The 24057-nt window shown below is 34.7% G+C and overlaps 1 protein-coding gene across 1 annotated transcript in view; it reads left to right on the top strand.

The window, feature by feature from the left end:
* The first annotated feature begins 956 nt into the window (after positions 1-956).
* Positions 957-24057, top strand: part of Naa40 (N-alpha-acetyltransferase 40) — a 48771-nt gene continuing 25670 nt past the window's right edge. Inside the window, exon 1 of the mRNA XM_081730663.1 lies at positions 957-1163. Coding sequence (XP_081586789.1) covers positions 1158-1163 — 6 coding nt within the window. The 5' untranslated portion in view covers positions 957-1157. The remainder of the gene's footprint in view (positions 1164-24057) is intronic.

Below are 24057 nucleotides of genomic sequence, written 5' to 3'. Positions count from 1 at the left end.
TTAGGAACTTTCGATTTTTGTGCAATTAAAGAATAACTTGTGATTCACAAGTTGTGAAGGACTTCTTTTTTGTACGAAATGTTATCTCAATTTGTACCAAAGCGGCTGACTAACATATTGAGCCCTTGTAAGAAGAATGAAAATACACTCGAATTATGGCGCTCCAATAGGTTAATTTTTGGGCCATTTTTCGTGGTAATTAAAACGCAATTCCTGTAGCTTTCTTAACTGAACCGGAAGACAACCAATACGTACTCACGGGATGGCAAATATTTTCTGGCACAATTGTTATTCTATGAACCACTAACGCATATAAAAATTTAATATTTCCAAATGAAACTATATACATTAATGGGTCATTTCAAAAAAGTGGGGGCAACTGCCCCCCTTTGCCCCCCTAATCGCCGCCCATGTCTACGGCCCACCATTTAGCATGCTACATGAGGGCTGACGTTCCTCGGCGAGCACACTATCCGGGGAAAGAGAAGGAAGAAAGGATGGAGGAGGGAAGGAAGCGGCCTGGGACCTATATGTTAGGTACCATCTCGGCATTTGCCTGGTGTGAAGGAGGAAAACCTCATTCAGGATGGTTGGCCTGAAAAAGCTTTTTACACTTTTTCGACCGAGTGCCTCCACCGGGAATCGAACCCGGGAGAGAGCGAGAGCGTTAGCGACTAAGCCACGCGGGGCCACAGAAGGACGTGATGATTTCACTATAATAATAATAATAATAATAATAAATCAAACTCTGAATCTTTGAACAATGGCTAGTCGATATATGTATAAGTGTGTACATCATCAGACATAATATACATAGGGCCAATAGATAGGTAATTATGTATTGTGCTATTTTGTGTGCGCTATCTTCTAGTTTGTGTATAAAATTGTGCAATTTGGACGGAAGGTGTGTGTAATTTCGCTTGCCGTGTCTGGCAACACTGGTGTTAACAACACTGTTAGGAGTTGTGCGCGGCATTGCGCTGAACTAGGGCCTGGAATCGAGCTTTGTGTATCAAGGTTAAATTTTGTTGACAGCAATTAATGGGACCGTAAAAAATACCTACAAAGTGAGAGAAAACAGAATTTAAGTGTTTAATTCTTTTATATTTTACTGTTGGCTTCAACGGCTAAGGAGAACATTCACTTTTTCTGAAGATATGGGGGTATGTATTAGCGCGTATATGAAGTAAATTCTCCAGCATTTAAATGAGTAAGAAACAATCTACTTCCCGCTTAAATTTAAATATGTGTATTTTCTATTATTCTCATCGTGATAGTTACGCATTAGCTTGTTAATTGTAAATTATTTGCAGTTTGATACGTAGAATAGACAGAATGGTATGAAGTAGATACATAATTAATTGTGGGTCTGCTGCGAAGACCTAATTTCGGCTTTTAAAAGTTTGGTTTTTGCTGGCTTTGATATTAGGTCCATTTCCATGTGTACTAGAACGTACTGTAACACAACATTACTTTAGTAACTGATGCATGCTGTTTTTGATATTCCATAATTAATTTTGGGTATTATTTGGTTTCCCTCTTAAATCATTGGTTGTAACTGGCTTCGTAGTGATTATGGTTCGTTATTAGGTTAGGTTAAGTATTAACCGTGGCGGGTTCACTCGAGAAGACTTTTCTACCAAATATAAAATTTATAGGTCCTGAAGGAATGAGAGTGAATATGTTATAAGTAATCTGTCAGTTAACATCAGGGTGAAAAAAAAAAAATCATTTTTGATGATTTCTTTGATTTAAATCAAATCTTTCTCCTCGTATAATACAAGTCGCAAACTGAAGAAAAAGCATTATGAATTAGAATTAAATGCCAATTATGCCATTTAAGTGAATATTGAGGTTGAATTGTAAATTAATCCCCAATCGTTAACCTATATCAATCCCAAACAATGTTTCTTAATTTTAAATTATTTTTATTTTTTGGTAAATTATAGATTTTCAGTCAAGCATCATCCCTATTTATCTTAGGATCATGGTTCATACCTCATTCTCTTCAGAATAGAACAGCTTTTAAAACGGTAACATTCACATTTTCTCTTTCATGTCCCTGAAGCGGAAAATTTTGAGAGAAGGGATTTTTTCTGATTTTTTTTTTTTTTTTTTTTTTTTTCAAATTTTGATCCTCTCTGGACTCCCCTGTGTTAATGCACAGATCTCAGAATCAACTGGGAAATACTAGCGGTGTACTACATGTGTGTACAAAATTTCAAGCTTCTATCTGGAATAGTAACGGCGAGAAAATATTTAACAATGAGCTAAGAACATCCCCACAATACCCCAGATGACCCGGATGTAATATAAAAATTTCCTCAGACATCCCTATTTATCTTAGAATCATGATTTGTGGATTATTCTCTTCAGAATAAAACAGTTTCAAACGGTACCATTCAAATGTCTCCATCGTGTAAGCTATCTGAGGCTGTAAAATCACGAAAAAAGGGATTTCCTGTTAAGAAATATCCCCTTGTTTTACTTTTTACCCCCCTGTACCGCCTCTGAAACAAATCTGAAAAATACTAAGGGGTGCAGTGAATGAGTGTTCAAAATTTCAAACTTCTAGATGCAAAAGTAAGCCCGCGAAGAATAATATCTCCAAATACCCCAGATTTCCGTATAAAACAGGATCTCAGGTATCAGTTTCCTGAGATATCCCTATTTATCCTAATATCATGGTTCGTACATCATTCTCTTCAGAATAGAACAGTCTTTCAGATGGTACCATTCATATGTCTCCATCTTAGGCGGGAAAATCGCGAAGAAAGCAATTTTTTTTTTTTTTTTTTTGTAAAAATATCTTTTTTTTTTATTACATTTTTGCCCCTCTGGACCCTGATTTCGCGCACAGATCTGAAATCATCTGAAAAATACTAAGGGTGCACTGAATGAGTGTGCAGAATTTCAGTCTTCTGAATGCAAAATGTAGGCCCGCCAAAAAATAATAAAAATAGGCACAACAAAAAATATCTTGAAAAAAAAATGACGTCCTCACATCCTATGTCTCGGCGCAGAGTCGTGAAAGCATATGTAGCGTGCTTTACAATGTCTTCAGTCCTCTAAAAACGAAGTAAAAAGCTTTATTGGTACTTTTTTAATCGAATAATGAAGATTTTATCCTATCACTAAAAATAGGTGATATGATTTAAAAGGTTAAGCGTTAAGGAAAAAGTATAGCAGGATGATTTTCACTCACGAAAAAGGGAAATTTTCACTTGTAAAATTTTTGTTCCGTTGATGGTCGCCTATTTCGAAAAAAATATCAGATGCATTTATTACCACTAAGTACATGTTAATTAGGTGTTAAGCAGAGCTGATTCGTTATTGGTGTAGTAACTAAAAAAAGAAGAAACTTTTCAGCACCCACTGAGTTGAGTCCATAGGTCACGGAGTTGAAAATTGCTGTGGAGTTGAGAAACGTGATACATCTGGGTGATAAGTTTTGGTTTATAAGTGATTAAGCTTCTAATTTACATAGAAATTGAAAAAAATTTCCAATATTTGTAAGTTAGAATTATTCTCCTTATGTTGAATAAAATTCTAACAAACTAGATGACACGTAACTTGTTATACAAAAATACTCCAGAAAATACTGCAAACATATGAAAATACATCTAATGAAGGTTCCAAAATTGAGTATATATATATATGAATATGTGACGTACAATAAGAAAAAAAGAAATACGTACACACTTATCAAATATTGAAAAATTATTGCGCTTTCAATATGTTGACTATCATATGGAGAGGACAGACGTTTCACATAAGCTTACGAAACAAATGAAGTAGACACTAAACCTGTGTTTTGTCTACTTCATTTGTTTTCTCAGCTTATGTAAACCATTTGTCTTCTCTGTGTGATCAAGTCGAAAGTGCAATACTTTTTCAACATTCGGTAAGTGTATTTGTATATTTGGTGTATATACAAGGTGTTTCAAAACAATACAGACATCGTTTGGGAGCTGATTCCTGACACCAAGATAAGACGAAAAGTATAGACAACGTGGGGCGTATAATCTAAAGTACTCACCAACTACTTCTATAAAAGTTGTTGTGGAAGTACCGCAGGATTATGAAACATGGTTATTTGGATAGTGTACATAGTAGTTCCTAAGTAAAGTCGACCCGACTACGGTAGGACCCATAGTTTTAGAGCTATGGACCTTTAAAGTTCATTTTTTTCATGTTTTCGGCAGCCTATAACTCCGAAAGGAAGCATTTGTGCACCCAGATTGGTCTATACTTTTTGTCTAATCTTGGTTTTAGGAATCACCTCCCAAACGTTGTCGGTGTTGTTTTGAAACACCCTGTATAATGAACACTAAATGACAGTGTAAGGCACTCATCATTTCTCAGTTTTCTTTGGATAATTCAATGTTCTTTGTAAGTAGCCCACATTTTCCACTCCAATGAACGAAATATCTTGAGGAAACAGCAGGGTTTGAAAAAACCCGGGCTTTTTTGAAAAAGCCCAACCCACCTGGGCCCATATGGGTTTTTTCGGGTTTAATCGGGTTTTTTCGAAATATTTCAATGTCTTTGGGGTAAAAGTGTTAAAATATGATTTATATTTCAAGACTGTCGTTGTTACAACTTGGAACAATTTTCTGCTCACTGCTGTTTTGAAACAATGGCCGCCGTTTTGATATTTACGTTGGTATGCCGCCAAAATCTATACAGGAAATTTAGAGTGTCTCGTGCTTGTACTCTGAAAATTTTAACTTAAAAGACCGAAAGTTGTACCCTGTAGTGTGTATGGTAGAGGCAAACAAACGAGTTGAGTTGATTTTGTGTTTAACGACCCTTTCAGCAGCGAGGCTATATTAGACGGGACCTACTGATTAACGTGGAATCCGAACCACATGAGCTACCTCCAGGAAGCAAACCCGGGTCCCACGCCGAAGACGCGTACGCTAACCGCATAGCCATGAAGGAGCTCGTCAGGCAAACGAACAAATGTAGATCAAATCATCCAGAAACTGACTGACGTTCGCCAAATATGAATACCAAAAGGGGTCTATTAATTTAAAACAGATACAATTCATGTTGTATGAAATAAATAAATGTTTTAAAATGTCTTATATGAAATTAACATCTTTCAGCGTAAATAAACTGCCATATTTTCTGCTTGAGAATACGGGACACCTCAGATCCCTCCCCTTCAACTTTCCAACACAATGCATTGAACTATAGTCTGGTTATGAACAAAAGTATAATAGGCTGCGGTGGCTCAGTGGTAGAGCGTTCACCTCTAGTGCATGAGGTTCCTAGTTCGATCCCAGTTCGCGCCAAGTGAGCTTTGTGGTGAACAAACACCTCGTGCGTGGGTTTTCTCGGGATTCTCACGTTTTCTCCAACTTTCTTCATTCCGTCATTTCATTCAGCTCTCATCATCACCGTCACCTTGAGCATTGCAGGCATAACCGTGAGACTAAATCTAAACGATTTTATTTTATTTTTTCAAGAATATAATAGGCGAAAGTTCACTAAGCAGCAGCTGCTTTTCTCTGTTCGTACCCTGCAATTAATTATACAGATGAAGATGCCTAAAAACTTAAGAAGTGCTATAAAAATGCTTTACAGGAAAATAATATGCAAATTATTTAAATCAGTGGTACAATCTACCTTCAATATTCTTCGCGCGTTTAGCGAGATTTATTTATTTACATGGCTGTATTTGCCAAAATTACGTTCGTCAGTTTAATCTGATGAAAAGCGGATATTTCTTCTTGTGTCGTGTGTAATTGTCAGGACCAGATTTACATTTTTCTAAGACCTGGTCCAAAGCACAATTCTGTGCCCCTAGCCTCTGAACAAGATTATAATTCTTGTTAACTTATCTAATGTTGCTGGAGAAAAGGTCAGTCATCTTCCCTGTGTTTGTAAATGTAGAAACACTCAAAGTCTTTTATATATATTCCGCCGGAGAGTATCCGAGTTTCCATCGAGTGCATTGCAAATTTCGTTCGCTATCAAGTCGAACAGGGTGATGTAATAACTTCCTCGAAACTGTTACATGCAACAGCGTACTGTTGATTCACGAACTACAGGATTCCCAGCCAATGTCAGAAATTTTTGTTTTTCACTTTTCCAGGGCTCATAGTGGCCTGGTCTCTTGTAAATAGTTGAAAAGTGACCAAAATCTCATCATGCCCCTTTTTGCATCTGTCAATTTCTCCATCACCTCTCTCCCTGTTTGTTTCATCTTTTCTTCTTTACTTCTTCTTTTTGAGCTTCCTCCTTTCTTAGGTTTTCTAAGTATGCTTTCTAGTTATGGTAAACACTTAGCAGATGTAAGAAGCTTCTGAGTAAGTGGAACCAGTTCTGGGCTACTTCCGAATTTTTTCATCCCAGACATTATATTTAACTTGAAATATTCAAATTCATGCATACTCTTAAGAAGAACATACAAGAAGCATAATGAAATTTCGTGACTTTTTCTTTACCAAATCATAAAATATCGTAACACTCTCAAGAGTGAATTTGGGTGCGAATTAGGACGAATTTTCATCCATGCGATAGAAGTGTGGCTTGCACTTATTACTTATCTATTACTTATGATAGATATTTTTCTTATAGCTTCTTTAAAAGCTTTTTGTTGGTGCGCATAATACTTATAGATTGAGACGTCAATAGGTTAAAAACAGACACCATTCATCTTGACTGAAGTTTTACCTCCGGGTACAGCCGCAAAACTGAACTTCCGCGAAACACTCCTTGAATGGGCTAAGACCCACCAGCCGGCCGTTGTGATGGTCTGCGCGATCAGGTTTCAGTACATCTCTACTCAAATGAGTTCTTCAATTGCCTCACTGTGTGAAGTGAACACCATTAATTTTTGAGCTTCCACCGGGAAACAAACCCAGAACCACGCACGAAAGGCGAGCGTACTAGTCACTAGATCATAAACGAGCTTTATTTCTATCAATATGTTGAAAGTACAAATATTTGGAAGAGCATGAGCATAACAAACACTATAGGATTATCAACTCCGTGAACTTGTCTTAACACCGTGGATTCCTTAGTTTTCCAAGGTGTCTATCGGTCACGAAAGTCACGTATGTCACGAAAAAGTCACGAAATATAGCTTTTGGGTCACGATTTTTTAAAAATTGTACAAATGTAATAACAGATTGGAAAATTTTGTTCTATAAAACGTCAAAATTCACCACCAAAAATGTCTATGGTCTGCTTTAGACGTTACCAAATCGCAAGCAAAATACGTTTCTATCGCATGGATGAAAATTCGGCCTAATTCGCACCAAAAATTGCTCTTGAAAATGTTAGGAAATTTTATGATTTGGTAAAGAAAAGGTCACGAAATTTCATTTTGGAATTTTAATAGACACCCTGTTTTCAGATGGACATGGAGTTGAGCACCATGAAGTTGAGAAAATCGAATATAATTTATCTTTACCGGCACACTTTTTAACCAGTACGTGTGAGTAATTATGTACGAATTTTCTACGTAGGCGTAGGTTTCTCAAGGGAAAGAAGGTATATACCATACAAATACATTCAGTAATAAATACCATGGTGTTGAGTAACAATTAATATACGCACCTGCTTTCCACACACAAAAATATTTTTCCTATAGCTTTTAACACATGCGCACAACTTTTTCTGTTCTTCACTCAAACATGTCTGCCTTGTCTTCTTGTGGGTGTTGCCAATGTTGACGACCATGCTATCTGTTGAGAGCAATGATCATTTTTTCTATTGCCATGGAGTTGAGACGAAATAGAGGTGACAGAAACGAAACATAGTCAAGCTTTCGAAAATAATCGTTATAAAGGTTTACTTTCCACAAAACTGAAACATTGAAGTGTTCTCTTCCATTTAATTACCATTAAATGATGTTTGATTTGCGACTTCAGTTGTTATTTATTGATTAAAATCAGTCAACTGTACTCTGTGACAGTCCACGGTGTTGAGAAATCTGGGTAATTAATTTTTTACGTATGTTTAGTGTTATATTTGCAACCTGTTATACATGGCATGCCTACTTTATGACGATTACTGCCAAAAGAAAGAAAAAAAGAAAAAAAAAGAAAAATGAGGTGATTCTTTCTAATAGTAGTTTGAAGAAATGCCCGTGACAGAAAATTTTCCTTTTTCGTGAAATCACCCAGCAACGCTTATCAAAGTGACACTTTTTTCCACGAACGTTACTGATAGTTGGCAGGGGCATATTTTTAAGAAAATTGTAACTAGCTTGCGGCACGAAATACATAAATTTTGCCTAAAGTTATAAAATCTAAAAAAGTTTCGGAGAGGGGATAGGACACTTCTATATACGCCCTATTATCTGGGAACAAATATATAGACGCGCACACAATAGCATCTTCGTCTTAAATGTCGATGGTGATTTCCCCGTTGGAATAGTTAACGATTTACAATATAAACCCTATGTTAGGAAGAGAAGAAAACAGATTGCCCTGTTACCCGTTCAAAACGGGATTTTCCCTAATCATTCTCTGCATGACACTTGTTTTCATACTATGCTGTACATTTGAGTCTCATTGTATTATGATTATCATCTTCCATAAACGAAATAACAACAGAAACGGGACTTTACTTATTTTCACTTTAAATTATTTCGGAATTTGATTTAAATCAACGATTTTTATTTTAAAAAAAAAAAGTGATTTAAATCAATCCACCCTGGTGAACATCATATTGAAATGAATTTTAAGTGATAGTGGAAGTATTGTATGTATTGTATTGTATTTATTTACTCCATTTGAAACCAAGATACATTTGGTATTTGGAGGGACGCTGTAATATACTTTATCCACCAGGAATCTGTTGAGTTTCTTTTTAAAAACATTTATATTTTCTTCATTTTTTATTTCTCTGGGCAGCTTATTGTAAATTTGGGGTATCGCCGGACCAATTTTAGGAAATTTACCGGTCAATTGGAGAATTTCAGTTTGTGAGGAAGAATGAATGAAAGTCAAGTAAGGGGAATAGTAAAAGTTAAGAAAATGGTTGCATGTTTTGGTTGTTGTTATAAGCGGCACTGTATGTTGAGGCGGATGGACTATTTCGCGGAGAGGTATACTTGTTTTACTATACGGATCCATAGATTGTAAAAGGGACAAGAAAAATTTGGGTAAGTCTTTAATTTGCCCATTTCATGTCGAGAACAGAATTCAACTAACCCTGCGGGGCTTCTAACCCGTTCCTACTACTACAACAACAACAACTACTACTTATATTATGGATCCGTATAGTAAAACTACACGCCTAGTAACGTAATCTAACGTAACGTAATGTAATCCAACCAAATATAACCGAATGCAGTACATTTTGGTATTTTTTTCGATTTTCAAATTGGTCCGGCGATACAGCAGTAATGCCTAAATTTGTACTCCCATATGGCTTGGGCCTTTCTGTACTAATGCTAGTTTTGTAAAATATTGTCTTTCATTTTGCTGTCTGGTATTATAAACGTGACTTATTTGGGTTCCGTCTTTCAATTTTGCTGCATAGATTGCAGTTTCGTATACATACATAGATGGTAGGGTAAGGATGTAGTGCTGTTTAAGTTTATCTTTGCGTGATGTTCTCATGTGTAGACCAAATATCCGTATTGCTTGCTACTGTTTCATGAAAACTGCTTTGCTGCTTAAAGATTTGCTCCAGAAAATGATGCCGTAATTTAGTATAGGGTGTATAAGCTCGTAGTATACTTGGATCAAAGCTTTAGAGTTTAACGTTTCTTTTAGTATCCTGAGTGCATAAAGTCTGGAATTTAATTTTACTATTACAGTGAAACCTCCCTTAACGGACACCTCTATAATACGGACAGATTTTTTTTGTCCCGGCAAAAATATATGTTCTCTTATTGAACATAAACCTCCCTTTTACGGACACTCTCAGATACGGACGCGGACAGTCCTTTTTTTCAACAAACGTTTCAATAATATCTTCATAACGGACAGGAATGTTTCTCGATTCTGCGATATATTACAGGAGACAAAAGTATTTTCCCCACAAGTGTATCTATCATGAGTCTAGACCGGTGAACCATCAAACAGAACACCTTCAAGCTGAACTTCAAATTCTTTTATTCTGCCCTCAATAAATTGCTTTCTGGGGGAAATTCTAGAAACCTTCAATAAGCTATAACACTCATGCAGGGTCAGTCGTATGGCCAAGAATTCTAAACGAAAGATCTTCCCTTCCCTAACAAATTTAGTCCTTTTTCCTTCGGACCTTGCATCTTTCCGACAATTTCATAGATAACAAAACAAACGTTGTTTGTTTTACAATAACATTTTCAACGAACAATGTTTCCTCTCTTACATTCTTAGTAAAGCAACTTTCTGTAAGATATTCTTTGCGATTGGGGCTGAGTCAACAAACATATGCACTCCCAATAACTTGCCTTTTCATCCATTCCGCCAGTACACAAACACACACACACACATATTTTTTCCGCAACCGTACTGAGGATTCTCAGAGGACACTAGCTAATGAGTTTAGCCGGTTAGTTGGTTCCTAACGCATCTTTTGAGAAGGTCCTGAAAATTTGAAATAAATGAAAAACTCTTTCCCTCCCGCCTTCCCCTCCCATGTAAGAAGAAAGTGATCATACATGCATTATCCTTTGCAATATACGAATATATTAACACATCCCCCAGCAAATTAATTTCTCCTTCATCCCTTCCAGTAATTCAAATACGTACTAAATAGAGTATTTACATATTGAATTTTACGTATTTACGCTCATACATAATATATCTACTGTATATTACTCCATACAATTACCGTTGCGAGAAATTAAATTACTGTAACCTCTCTGTAACGGACACCTCTCAGTAACGGACATAAATTCATGTCCCATTGGTGTCCGTTATTGAGAGGTTTCACTGTATTTCTTTTACGTGGGTTTCCCAAGTTAGATTTTCCTTTATACTTACTTCTAAAAATTTAGTTTCATGGGTGAAATCTAGTTTTAGATCAGTCAATTTATTTTTGGTTTCTTTCATTTTTGTGTGAAAAAGTAGGTATTTTGTTTTTGTGTTTTTGTTTATGCATAATCAGTTACTTTCGAACCATCTTTTGGCTTGATTCAATACTCTATATGTGTTTCATAGCTCACTTATGGCTTTACTTTCCACAATTACGCCTGTGTCATCTGCATATAAAATTACTTCAAAATTCTTCAATATTCCAGGGAAATCATTTATACACAATAGGAATAGGATTGAACCTAATATTGAGCCCTGAGGCACGCCGTTGCGGACTTGTCTTGGGTTTGATAAATGTTTTTACATTCCCATTTTGTATGAAGGAGACTTCAACTGCTTGCGTCCTACCCCGTAAGTAGGTTTCCATCAGCTGTAACTCTTTCCCCCTTATGCCATAGTGTTCAAGGTGTCGTAAGAGTATTTTGTGGTTTACGAGATCGAAAGCTTTGCTTAAGTCATAGAAAATGTCTAAAATTAGTATTTTACCATTTAGCCCTTTTAGTATGTTTTTGATAAGCGTATATGTTGCCGTAGTTGTGTTTTTCCCAGTTACAAAACCGTGTTGTTCATGGCATAGTATCTGTTGTTTGTTCAAGAAATTTATTAGTTTCTTTTTTAATTAGTTTTTCAAATATTTTATTTATTGGGGGATATCGGTCTGTAATTTTGTATCAATGTTCTGTCTCCCTGTTTAAAGATGTAGTTTATTTTAGCTTCTTTTAATCTCCTGTATTGAGACTTTCATTGAATAGGTATGTGAGTATTGATACTAAATTCCGGCTGTTCTGTTTGATTATTTTAATTGGAATTTCGTCGTTTATAGCTTTATTTGGGTTTAGTCTATTTATTTCATAAAATACCTCATGTTCTATTATCGGCATGAGAAACATAATTTTGCATGTCATAGGTTTAAAATTTCTTAATAGTCCATAGCCTTTTCGCTATCTTGCATCTTATTCGTTAATTTATCTTCAATATCGATAAAGTAGTCATGAAATATTTCTGGTATTTGGTCAGGATCCGTGATCTCCGTCTGATTGACACAAAGACTAATATTGTTTTGTGTACGTTTATTTTTCCTTCGTGTATTTTGATTAACTACTTTCCACAGTGTTTTTGTTTTGTTATTTGCTGTCATTATTTTGTTTGTGTAGTAACCTTGTCTAATATTACGTAATTTTCTGTTGTATTGGTTTATAAATGCCTTATTTAGTGTTTTATTTCTTGTTTGTTGAGAGTTTTGCAGTAAGCGTCCTTTTATTTTACTGAGTTCCCTAACTTCTGGTGTCACCCAACATTTTTTAGTGTTTTTTGTGTTACTTTTTATTATTATTTTCGGGAAGGATGCGTCAAAAATACAGTGAATACGATCGAAAAAGGCATTATATTTTTGGTCAGTTGTTGATTTGTTATACACGTCCATCCATGTTTCGTTTGTTACTAATCTCATAAATTTCTCTTTATGTCTTAGACGTTAGTTTCTGATTGTGTGTGTTTCGTGTGTATTTTTAATTATTTGTCGTGTTTCTATGTACATCATCTGGTATGCGTGATCAGATAGACCATCAATTATATCATATTTGATGTCATCTTTTATATTAGTAAACACATTGTCAATAGCAGTTTTTGAGTGCGTGATTATTCTTGTAGGTTTATTTTATGTTGTACGTATTTAGAAGTGTAATTGCGCGTTCTTTTTCTGGGCTTTCTTTTTTTTCGGAAATCTATGTTGAAATCTCCGCATATTTTTTTTTTCTTATGTATATTCCGTATGCCCTCTAGAAACATTTTGAGTGAATTAAAGAAGGTGTCAAGAGACCCCCGTTGGCTACGATATACTACAGCAATTATTAAATTTAACTTTTCTATAGTAATGACTGCACATTCATAACTGAACTCGGTACTTGGCACCGTGTTCGATTCCCGGCGGGAGCTCATGTGGTTCGGATTCCACGTTAATCAGTAGGTCCACGGTAGGATTCATATAGCCTCGCTGCTGAACGGGACGTTAAACTCACTCAACTCGGTACTTGGCATATCTTTTTAACATCTTGTGTCATGTTTTCTACTACTAGGATTACTGATCCTCCCCTGCTGTTTATTTCCCTACAGAAGTGACTAACTACTTCATAGTTTTGTTTTTTTATTTGTTCAATATGGTCTTTTGTTAACCAATGTTCGGTCAGGCACACGATTTGCAGTTGTTTGTCTATAGTATGCAAGAATACTTCAAGGTCAGTTATTTTTTATGTCAGCCCTTGGATATTCTGGTGCATTAATGTCACATGGGTTTCTGCGTGTTTCTGCTTACCTGGATATGTGGGTCGATGTCCTGTCTGTTCTACATTCATTCCATCTGTTCTTCCACTCCCCTCCACTCAGTCACTGTTGTTCACTAACATTTCACTGTTCCCCTAAATGTACTGTTCCACTATCTCCGTTTACGCGCATACCCCCGTCGCTGACGCGTCTGCTCCCTACGGACGTACCCCCTGCATGCTGTGCTAAAAGAAATACAAAGCTCTAACCTAACCTGAAAATGTAAGGAATGTGTCAAAATTTGGTAGAACCGTCTGCTCGAGTAATGCCAACCTTGCTTCCAAGTAATCGTTTACAATGGCTCACTGTATGTCATAGTACCGATGCCGTAGCTGTTGATTAACAATAACGATCGAATTGAGGGAGATACTAAATGCCATCATTTGTTTTACACAATTTTCATGTACACCCTTACATTGTACTTAGGCATATTCGTGGGACGTAAAACTTAAAGATTTCATTTATTTATTTATTTTTTTTTTTTTTTTTTACATTGTACTTGTTTCGGCAATGGCTTTTTTTCTTGGTCTCTTATACTATATCCATTTCTAGTAACGATAATTTTGATTCATTTTCGGAATTAGTTTCAATTCATTCGTTTCGCTGGTTTTCTATGAAGAAGTCACATCTGTATGCCCAATCTATTGCCCTTGCGCTTTTCTAAGAAGTTATTCCATCGTGAATTGTGAAACAAGTAGAATATGATTCTCATAAACACATGTAACTATAGTCATGCACCATGTTTCTAGATGTTCACAAAATAATTCCTTTTTTTCTAAGGTTATCTTCTGTACAAGGGGAGAGTTTAATTCCGTTCATTCCTTTATTTTCAGGGCAGCCAACTTTTCAAACCTGTTCACCCGTACATTCACAGCTTGGGTCCTCCAAATTCAATTTCGCTAAACTAGAATGTTATTTCAGTTAAACACATCCATGTATTTTTTTTTTAAAAAAAAATCTATGTTTAGCAATATAACAAGGAGTAAGTAGACCGCATGCGGGGAAACGTCATGCTAGGAATAGCTACCGTGGCGCCACGTAACTCGACACCGGAAAACAAAATTGCTGGTTGCATGGGGGCTAGACGATTAAAATTGGACTTACACAAACTTATCACTCAGTTCGTATCTTTGTAATTCTGATCACGGTAAGGTGGGCAAATAAGACTAATTTTTATTTTATTTATTTTGCTAAATAGTAATAATAACGATTGAATTGTCGCTTTTAACCAATAAAAGAAAACCAGTGTCAAAATTATTAGGTCACCCGTACATTTTGAATAGCAATCCATACACTCGTATCTGAGTTGTTAAACCTGTACAATACGGGTGACCTAATTCATTTTTAATTTTGTGCAAAACTGCTACAAAAATGTTTCTTACGATAGGCACCGTAATAATACAATTTCATACATGGGACTTCATAATTTTATTTTTAATTTAACTTATTTATGAGCCAGACTCCTATTTCCAATCGCCTTGACTACCTGGCGTCCAGGATTTTTCGAGCCTGAAGAAGAGGAATATCGACAGAAATTCATTATGTGTTACTTATGTTGTTACTTTGAAACTTCAACTTTTTCTTTTCAATAACTTCAAACGTAATAGTGTTCTAAGTATACAAACATGAGTTTATTTATATTCTTTCTCCCCTTCAACCAGGCCCGTGTCCACAAGAGGCAGCCCCCGTAAAGTTTTACTGGCCTCTAAAATTTTCAGGGTAGGCTTGCAAATAAACTATATATGATGATGAACTATAATATGGTTGTATTAGCCCCCCCAACTTCTACTCCCCCCCCCTTTACATTTTTGGGGTGGCTAAAGCTCTGAAATGATTAACGTTTGGTATATGGTGATACATTTGCAACAGATTGTATCGTGAAAGTATTGCGTTTTGTGTTCTGAGGCGCACACACACACACACACACACACACACATATATATATATATATATATATATATATATATATATATATATATATATATTGTCAACAAAATACTGTGCTTGTGCCTATGAAGCTAAGGGATGTAAAATAGTTGCACAGTATTTGTTGCTTCTACCCACTATCCAAAGTAGGTAGGAAACCAGAAACTCCTTCTATCTCCACCAACCTAAAACTTAGGATTTATATTATATGACATGCGAAAGGTTATCTAATTAAACTTGATAATGTTTATCTTTAGAGAACTCATTTATTTAATTATCGTTTATAGTAGAGTTTTTAGTAGGATGTTTGTATGTGTTATATTAAGTAAAATAGTTAATTCGCATTGCATAGAACTATCTGTGAATTGGTCAAAGATTGAATATCAGAGATGTTATTCTAGCATACCTTGATGAACGAGGTTCGAACTTCAGACTTCAAAGTTCATTTCCAATTCCTCACAGTGGATGGATGTCCACTGGAACGTAATAGCGGTTGATCTCAATAATGGCTCTATTGAGAATACGACTCCCAACAACTGATCCTCTACGGGTTTCCCAGAACTCATCATCTGCGGGACTCCCAGCACTGATCCTGATTCCCTCAAACATTAGGTTTTTATCCTCATGTTCGTGATTACGAATTTTGTTGTTCTCGATTGCATATTCTGACGTTTTACATCTCTGAGCCGAAATTGTGCTTATTCACAATTTCTGCATTTTCTTTCATTGACCAGATTCTCTAGACAGCTTATGTCTGCGAAATTTCCACTTTTACCTAATTTTAGTTATGTGTCTGTGTTTACAGAATTTTCACAACGTTTGACATTTATATGTTTCGTATTTGTTTTGTTATTATTATTATGACACTGCAGACTCGTGTCTACTTCATTAAGAAACAACAAGCATCAGCAATGCATAATGATGATATAACATGTCTGCAACCTAATTACAGCAATTTAGAATAATAAACAAAACATTGTAATATTTCTCTCTTAAACCAATTAATGAAATTAATAAATTTTAAATCTTAACATTTTCTATAATTTTGGAGTGTCGTGACACGCATACTGCGACACGCCCCCACTTTAAACTGAGGCATCTCCGATGCCGACTAGATCTTTGCAAAAGATCGGCTTTCGGAGAACTCACTGTATATGAAATTTCAAAATTATTGATTAATGTAAAAATTTACAAAATAATTCTTTTTAAATCGAAAGCCAAAAATTATTGTCGAAAACAAAAAAAACAAACAAAAATTAATGATTATTAATTTTCACGAATTTTCTTTTTCCTGTTTTTCTTTTCCAAAAGTTCACTCAGTTCTTTTTTTTTTTTTTTTTTTACTTATAAATTCACATCTGTTTAATAACAGCATACTGAATGTATCTGCCATCTATTGTCAACACTCAACACTACTTGAACTTTGTTCGTTGTAAACACAATAATGAATGTTTCCAACCTAAGTCCTTTCTTAGGGAAATTGAAACTGATCTATTAATATTCACTTTATATATACATACACACTATAGTATTTCTTTATACACTTTCACTATGGATTTCCATTTAAATTCACAAAAACACTAAATCATTAACATACACAGCATTAAAGTTTCCGCAAACTTGACCTAAATTGCTCACCATAGTTGGCAACTCAATGTCAACCTCGCGTCAACGCTTTTATGCAAAAACTGTTGAACTCAGCAAAACTTCATCTCTCTCATCTTCTTTCCGCGACTTCCGTTCAACCTTGACACGATTACATATCCACTCTACGTGTAAAGCGTCCTTCCGATACATAACGGTCTACGTGCACTCACTCTTACAGTTCTATTGTATGGTACAATATCATCTCTATTTCGTGATCAACCAATTCATAGTTCAAATGCGAATTATATGTAAATCTGAATATATTACTTTTTCTTTTTTTTTTTTTTAAATGAAGTGTGCAAAATACGTGATGCGTGATTTCGTGTGTGAACTTGTTGTATATATTATTTTTTTTTCACATCCTTTATTATGCTATATATCATCTCTACATTTAATGGTGAGTACTCTACTATTTTATCAATTACTTTATTAAATTTAAACGTTATTTATAATACTATACATGTTACATTTACAAATATTTTAATTTTATTATTAACTATGTTCCCGTAACCGATTTTCTTTAGTTATTGTTATTATTAGATTACTCATTTATCACAATTCACTGTATACAAAACATATTTACCGATTCGGGATTTTCTGGTGCAGATTCATATTTCCATGAATCTGGGAAGGCTTTTGTTGTTTTCTTGCGGCCTGACTCGCAAGACATCTGATAAATACCATTTTGTATACAGTTACTTTATTTATTTAATTAACTTTCATTACTCCTATTTATTTAAAAAAAATTATTAAATCTCCATTCTTCTCCATACTCAAAAATCTCATTTATTTATTTAACTATTTAATTTTGTCAAAATCGGGTATAAAAATCACATAAAATCGATATCTCGATGTTATTTTGATAATAAATAGTACATTAATTGTACTTCATACTTGTCTATTCCTAGTTCTTAACTTAAACGTCTTTAGTTACTGGCCTTGTAACCCAAAAACTATCTAAGCCATTGTCACATTCAGGTTTAATCAATAATAATAATTAATCCATTATATAAATATAATAATCTTAATAATCTTAATAATAATTAATAATAATATAATAATAAAGTAATGTTAACTAGCGCTAAACAATAATTCTTAATTAAATCATTTCTTGCCAAATGGCCTAAGCGTTGAAACGAAATCTCTGATCAGTTTAATAAACATGATACTTTAATTCGTCTCTTAGTGTTCTATATCTATTAAGGGTATCATCACTGACTGCATATAGCAAAGTCCTATTTCCCCTAAAAATCTCTTTTAGTAAGCTTATTTCTTATAGCTATCTCTAGAGCTCTATATCTTAACTAGTATTTATATTCAGTGCTTACTTATATATTTATTTAGCTAGCTTCTTATTTTTTTTTATTAACATTACTGAAACATAATAATCATAATTCTAATAATATAATACTCATAATAATAATAATTAATAATTAATAAGCGTCAATTCCAGTCATAATAAAATATTTCAAGATTAATTAAAATCTTGCCTTGTCAAATCCATAATATATTGTCTATTACTCCATTTTCTATTAACTTAGCTATCTATTTTCTATTATCTTCAGCTATTTTCCTTCTCTCTTTATTTCTCTTTCCAGATCTTTCCATCTCATTTTCTCGTGATAAGTATATTTTTGTACCTTTCCTTATCCTAGGAACTTAACTATTCTAACCTAATCGCTAGATAGCAAGTCTATTTTCTATTCCTAATTTTCCTTAACATTTAACTTATTTCTATGCCTATAATCCAATTACAAAAAAATTCAAAATTTTGATCTTCCTAGTACTCGACTAAATAGGTAAGATTCACTAAAAAAAAAAAAATTCACTGCTTTGCGAAACGACAAGTGGGTATCTAATTCCTCTCTGTACCGCCTTAATGTCGCCGAAGACTTATGTGTTCCTACTAATTTTCGTGAGAGGTTTGGCGCACTCCCAGTTCAACATCACGAAAATGTGATTTCTAACCTACCTAGGTTTTCCTATAAAGAATGTCCTAATTACGTTGAATATATTTACTATATTTTTTAAAAAAAAACTTAATCACTCCACATTTAAATTTCATCTATCCATTTTTGTTTTTTTCATTCTTTCTTGCCTTTTCTCCTTATATACTAATATTTACTAATATGTTCTTATTCTTCTATTTTTTTTCTCAGATAGCTTACTTAAAAATTATCCTTCATGATCTAGTTATTTAATCCTATTTATTAATTTTAAAATCCTTATTACTTTAATAACATATTATTTACTATGTCGGAAAGACATCTCTATTTATTTACTTTTATTTTAACTTCTAATGTTTACTTCCTTTTTTAAATTCATTTTTAACTTACTTATTTAAATCTTACTGAAAATATCAACAATTTCCAAATCCTACACCCTGAATAATTATTATAATAAATCTTAATAACTAACCTATTCCTAAAAATACTTATAATTTCTCTAACTATGATCTTATTTACTACTTATGTCTATATGTACCTGAATCCTATAATATAAAACTTACATCTATAATTATGTCTATTTACAACTATATCTATCCTCTATTTACATGTCTAAGTATGAATACTTATCGTAGCATCCAAGCATGTCGCTGGATGAATAACAATGATGACAACCCTGTTGCCTTGAAAACGGCATTTCTAAGAATATTATGCTTAATTTTTCCACCCCGTGAGGGCGGGTGGTGCGGGTTAAATTACCCTTATAGCCTCTAGCCATGCTTATAGCCTAGTGACTATGCTATGTTCCTTAATATCGTAACGGGAATTAAACCTATGGTCGATTTTTACCATAATCATGATTGCTAATCTAACCTAACGCATGTTATTCAGATTACTCTTGGCTTGCGACAGGTAATTGCTATTACCGGGACTCGAACTCCTAAGCATCTGCACCATGTCAACAATATTACTGTGCTTGTGCCTATGAAGCTAAGGGATGTAAAATAGTTGCACAGTATTTGTTGCTTCTACCCACTATCCAAAGTAGGTAGGAAACCAGAAACTCCTTCTATCTCCACCAACCTAAAACTTAGGATTTATATTATATGACATGCGAAAGGTTATCTAATTAAACTTGATAATGTTTATCTTTAGAGAACTCATTTATTTAATTATCGTTTATAGTAGAGTTTTTAGTAGGATGTTTGTATGTGTTATATTAAGTAAAATAGTTAATTCGCATTGCATAGAACTATCTGTGAATTGGTCAAAGATTGAATATCAGAGATGTTATTCTAGCATACCTTGATGAACGAGGTTCGAACTTCAGACTTCAAAGTTCATTTCCAATTCCTCACAGTGGATGGATGTCCACTGGAACGTAATAGCGGTTGATCTCAATAATGGCTCTATTGAGAATACGACTCCCAACAACTGATCCTCTACGGGTTTCCCAGAACTCATCATCTGCGGGACTCCCAGCACTGATCCTGATTCCCTCAAACATTAGGTTTTTATCCTCATGTTCGTGATTACGAATTTTGTTGTTCTCGATTGCATATTCTGACGTTTTACATCTCTGAGCCGAAATTGTGCTTATTCACAATTTCTGCATTTTCTTTCATTGACCAGATTCTCTAGACAGCTTATGTCTGCGAAATTTCCACTTTTACCTAATTTAAATTATGTGTCTGTGTTTACAGAATTTTCACAACGTTTGACATTTATATGTTTCGTATTTGTTTTGTTATTATTATTATGACACTGCAGACTCGTGTCTACTTCATTAAGAAACAACAAGCATCAGCAATGCATAATGATGATATAACATGTCTGCAACCTAATTACAGCAATTTAGAATAATAAACAAAACATTGTAATATTTCTCTCTTAAACCAATTAATGAAATTAATAAATTTTAAATCTTAACATTTTCTATAATTTTGGAGTGTCGTGACACGCATACTGCGACAATATATATATATATATATATATATATATATATATATATATATATATATATATATATATATATATATATATATATAAAAGCAAACGTTTGAAGAGTTCAGCCTTTAAGTTTCGTCCAGTAGATTGATTTCTCTTATATTGTTTCACTCATTGGAACAGATTGTGTTCATTACTCGTTATGACATATCACAAACATTCATAATCAAAGGACACAGTGGATCAATAGTGGAGCGCTCGCCTCTAGTTGTGAGATACCTGGTTCGAATTCAAGCCATATGAACTTGTGGTGGACAACATCGTGTCCGTGGGTTTTCTTGCGCTTCAGATGTTTCATCCCACCTGACCATTCCACCGATTCTTTTATAATTATTCACTCTCATTAATCATCCGTTTCAATATTGCTAATGTGTAAAGTAGGTCGATAATAACACTGGTAAATTATCAGAATGCTCATGAACATAATTATCATCGTAAGTTTGTGCGTCCTTATGGTGAACTCAATAAAGAATTTAGATTATTTATACTTGAAGAAATTTTTTTTTTTTTTTTTCATGTATTAATTTGCTTGGGCTTCCCCTTGATGAGCATAACTACCGAATACACGATGAATTTGCATATAAGAAATTAGCACTCTGCTATCAAATAACTATGCTTTTATATTGTTCATTTTTTTCTTAATAATGAATAAAATTCGTTTCGTAAGCTCGGTCGGTGACCGAAACACGAGAATGTTAATTAGTTTCTTAGCTCAGGCTGCAATCCTAAGATATTCAAGTATATTTAAATAATTGGTAATAAATAGCTTTCTTTTTAAATAAACCTTAAATTATAATACTTTTCTTATTCTTTGTGTTATTAGCAACGTCGTATATATATTTGAAAAACGTGCATCGTATCTTTCGCTAAGCCGCTTCCCTAGTGAGTGGCGCAGACCTTTTCTCCTGTACCGACCTGTGACATACAAACATGGTGGTCGTTGTTTTAAGCGCACGAGTAGCAGACCGGAATTCAATCGCAAATTTCGACTAGTTAGAATCGTCGCATGAGTGAAAGGAAGTGTTCTCCGTAATCAGCTAGCTCTGAAGTTTTTTTTTAGAACAATAAAAAAATCAGTGGAAATGTCCATTGCAGGTATATAGGTACTGATTGGCAGGGTTCTAAAATATGACCCTCATCATATTGAGTCATAATATAGTATTTCAACCTACCTACTAGTCTCTTTACCTGTATGAAGGGGCCAACATTTTAGAACTCCCGTGCTGATTCACTTTACGAGACCTTTCCCTTACTTCCAGATATATATAAGAACGACTATGAAAAACATAGACATGTGTTAAATGTACAATCCTACACATCAAAAGCAAGAATGCTATCTAACTGAATAAGGGCGAGAACACAGTAGGGTCGACCGTGCGGGTGTGCGTCCGTATGAAGCAGGTGCGGCAGCGATGAAGGGTATGCGCATAAACTACATTATCGCAGCAAACACTTGGTATCGCACTCACTCACTTTAAGCCTACTATAGCTTTTGTAATTGAGTGACACTAGCAACATTAAGCTTGTAAACACGAAATACTGATTTCCTACAATGTGCAGAAATGCTTTGTCAGTGAAATTACAAGGTAACTATTTTTTTTTCCTTTGTAGAGCAGCGATAAATAAGAGTAATACAATGGATGATACGTACCTTTAGGTTTTTGAAGAAATCTCCATCAGCACCCAAGGGGGGCCGCGGTGGCTCAGTGGTAGATTTTATCTCTGGTGTGTGGATCCTTGGTTCGATCCGCGCCAAGCAGGGTTGGCAAAAAAAACCATGGTTTTTATTGAAAAAGAAAGCAGTTTTTTTTGGGGGGGGGGGTTAAATAATTTGCTCTATGTATTTATATCACATATGAACAGAAATAAGCTTGTTTCGCCTTGGTGTTAGTATGCAACAACCGGGTTATTTTGGAAGGGGTCACATAAGCTTAAAGCGGAATCCAAACCGCTTCTCGGCTTACATCCAAGAGAAATTGCCCTCTATTTGAACTCGAAACCGGGACTAATTGGCCACAAATGCGATACGTCTGCCGACTCACTCACGAAGGACTCCTGATAAAAATACGTTGACTGATCTTTACATATTTGTTAATATAATCGTCAAGAGTCATTAGAACAGAAGGACAAAAAGATAAACAATCGCACAAGTGGAACCATTATACAGAATTACATATGGACAATTTCAAAGTACTACAGAGTACAGAAGAACTAATTTTGTCCAAGTCAGTTCACTACGACTTTTATTAGTTCAAGTGAAAGAAATATAACGACTTACTTTGCATATCAGTAAGAAAAGTGAATAAAGATACGAATTATTTGAGTCCACTTTGGCTCTGACCTATTTATACATAAATAGTTACCAAAGATTCTTCTTATTTCAGTAATTGCCTCCAGTGGGTTTTGTATGACCCCCTCCCCAAAAAAGTACGGCATTTCGATGTATTTTATCAATAGTAAACATTATTAAAACGAAACAGTGTTTAGAATTTTCCTTTTGTTGCATAACAATAATAGCAAACTATAAAAAAAATCACAAAAGAAACATTCATAAAGTTACATAAAAAAGTTTGAGTAAAGAATGGGGAATTTAGGTCTGAATATAGTACGAATAATATATGGGAGTGAAACGTGATAACCCACAAATATGTGTTCACCAAGATTTTACGAATAGTTACACTTTTACGAACATTTTTCATTTTTTGGTTTAAACCATTTTTTAAAATTTTTTTTAAACCAGCCAACCCTGGCGCCAAGTAAGTTTTCTGGCGGATAAACACCGTGTGCATGTGTTTTTTGTGTTCTCCCGTTTCCTCCCACTTTCTTCATTCCATCATTTCATTCATTTCTCATCATCACCGTCTCCTTTGGCCTGGCCGACATAAGCGTGGGACGTAAAACTTTCATTTTGTCCATCAGCACCCAAGTGCTTTTGCCAACGTTCCTGCAGCTGCACAATGCCCTCGCAATAAAACGGTGGTCGTGGATCCAAAGAAGTCAATAAATGCGTTCCGCAGGTCTCCCTCATTTGCGAAGGATCTTCTACGGAAGTGATTGTCGAGGGAATGAAATAGTGTAACCTGTTGGCGCAAGATTCTGTGAATATGGTGCATGACAATCTTCCAGCCAAGCTGCTGTAAAGGGTCTTTTTTGTCACATGTGACTTGGCATTGTCACTCAAGATCAGCACACCCCTTCGATTCAGCAATGCCGGCTTCTTCTGC

This window comes from Thermobia domestica, chromosome 11 (genome assembly GCF_964235325.1).
Source record: "Thermobia domestica chromosome 11, izTheDome1.hap1.1, whole genome shotgun sequence".
In the NCBI taxonomy this organism is placed as follows: Eukaryota; Metazoa; Arthropoda; class Insecta; order Zygentoma; family Lepismatidae; genus Thermobia; species Thermobia domestica.
The sequence above is the reverse complement of the archived record's forward strand: the minus strand, read 5'-3'. Positions and strand labels throughout refer to the sequence as shown.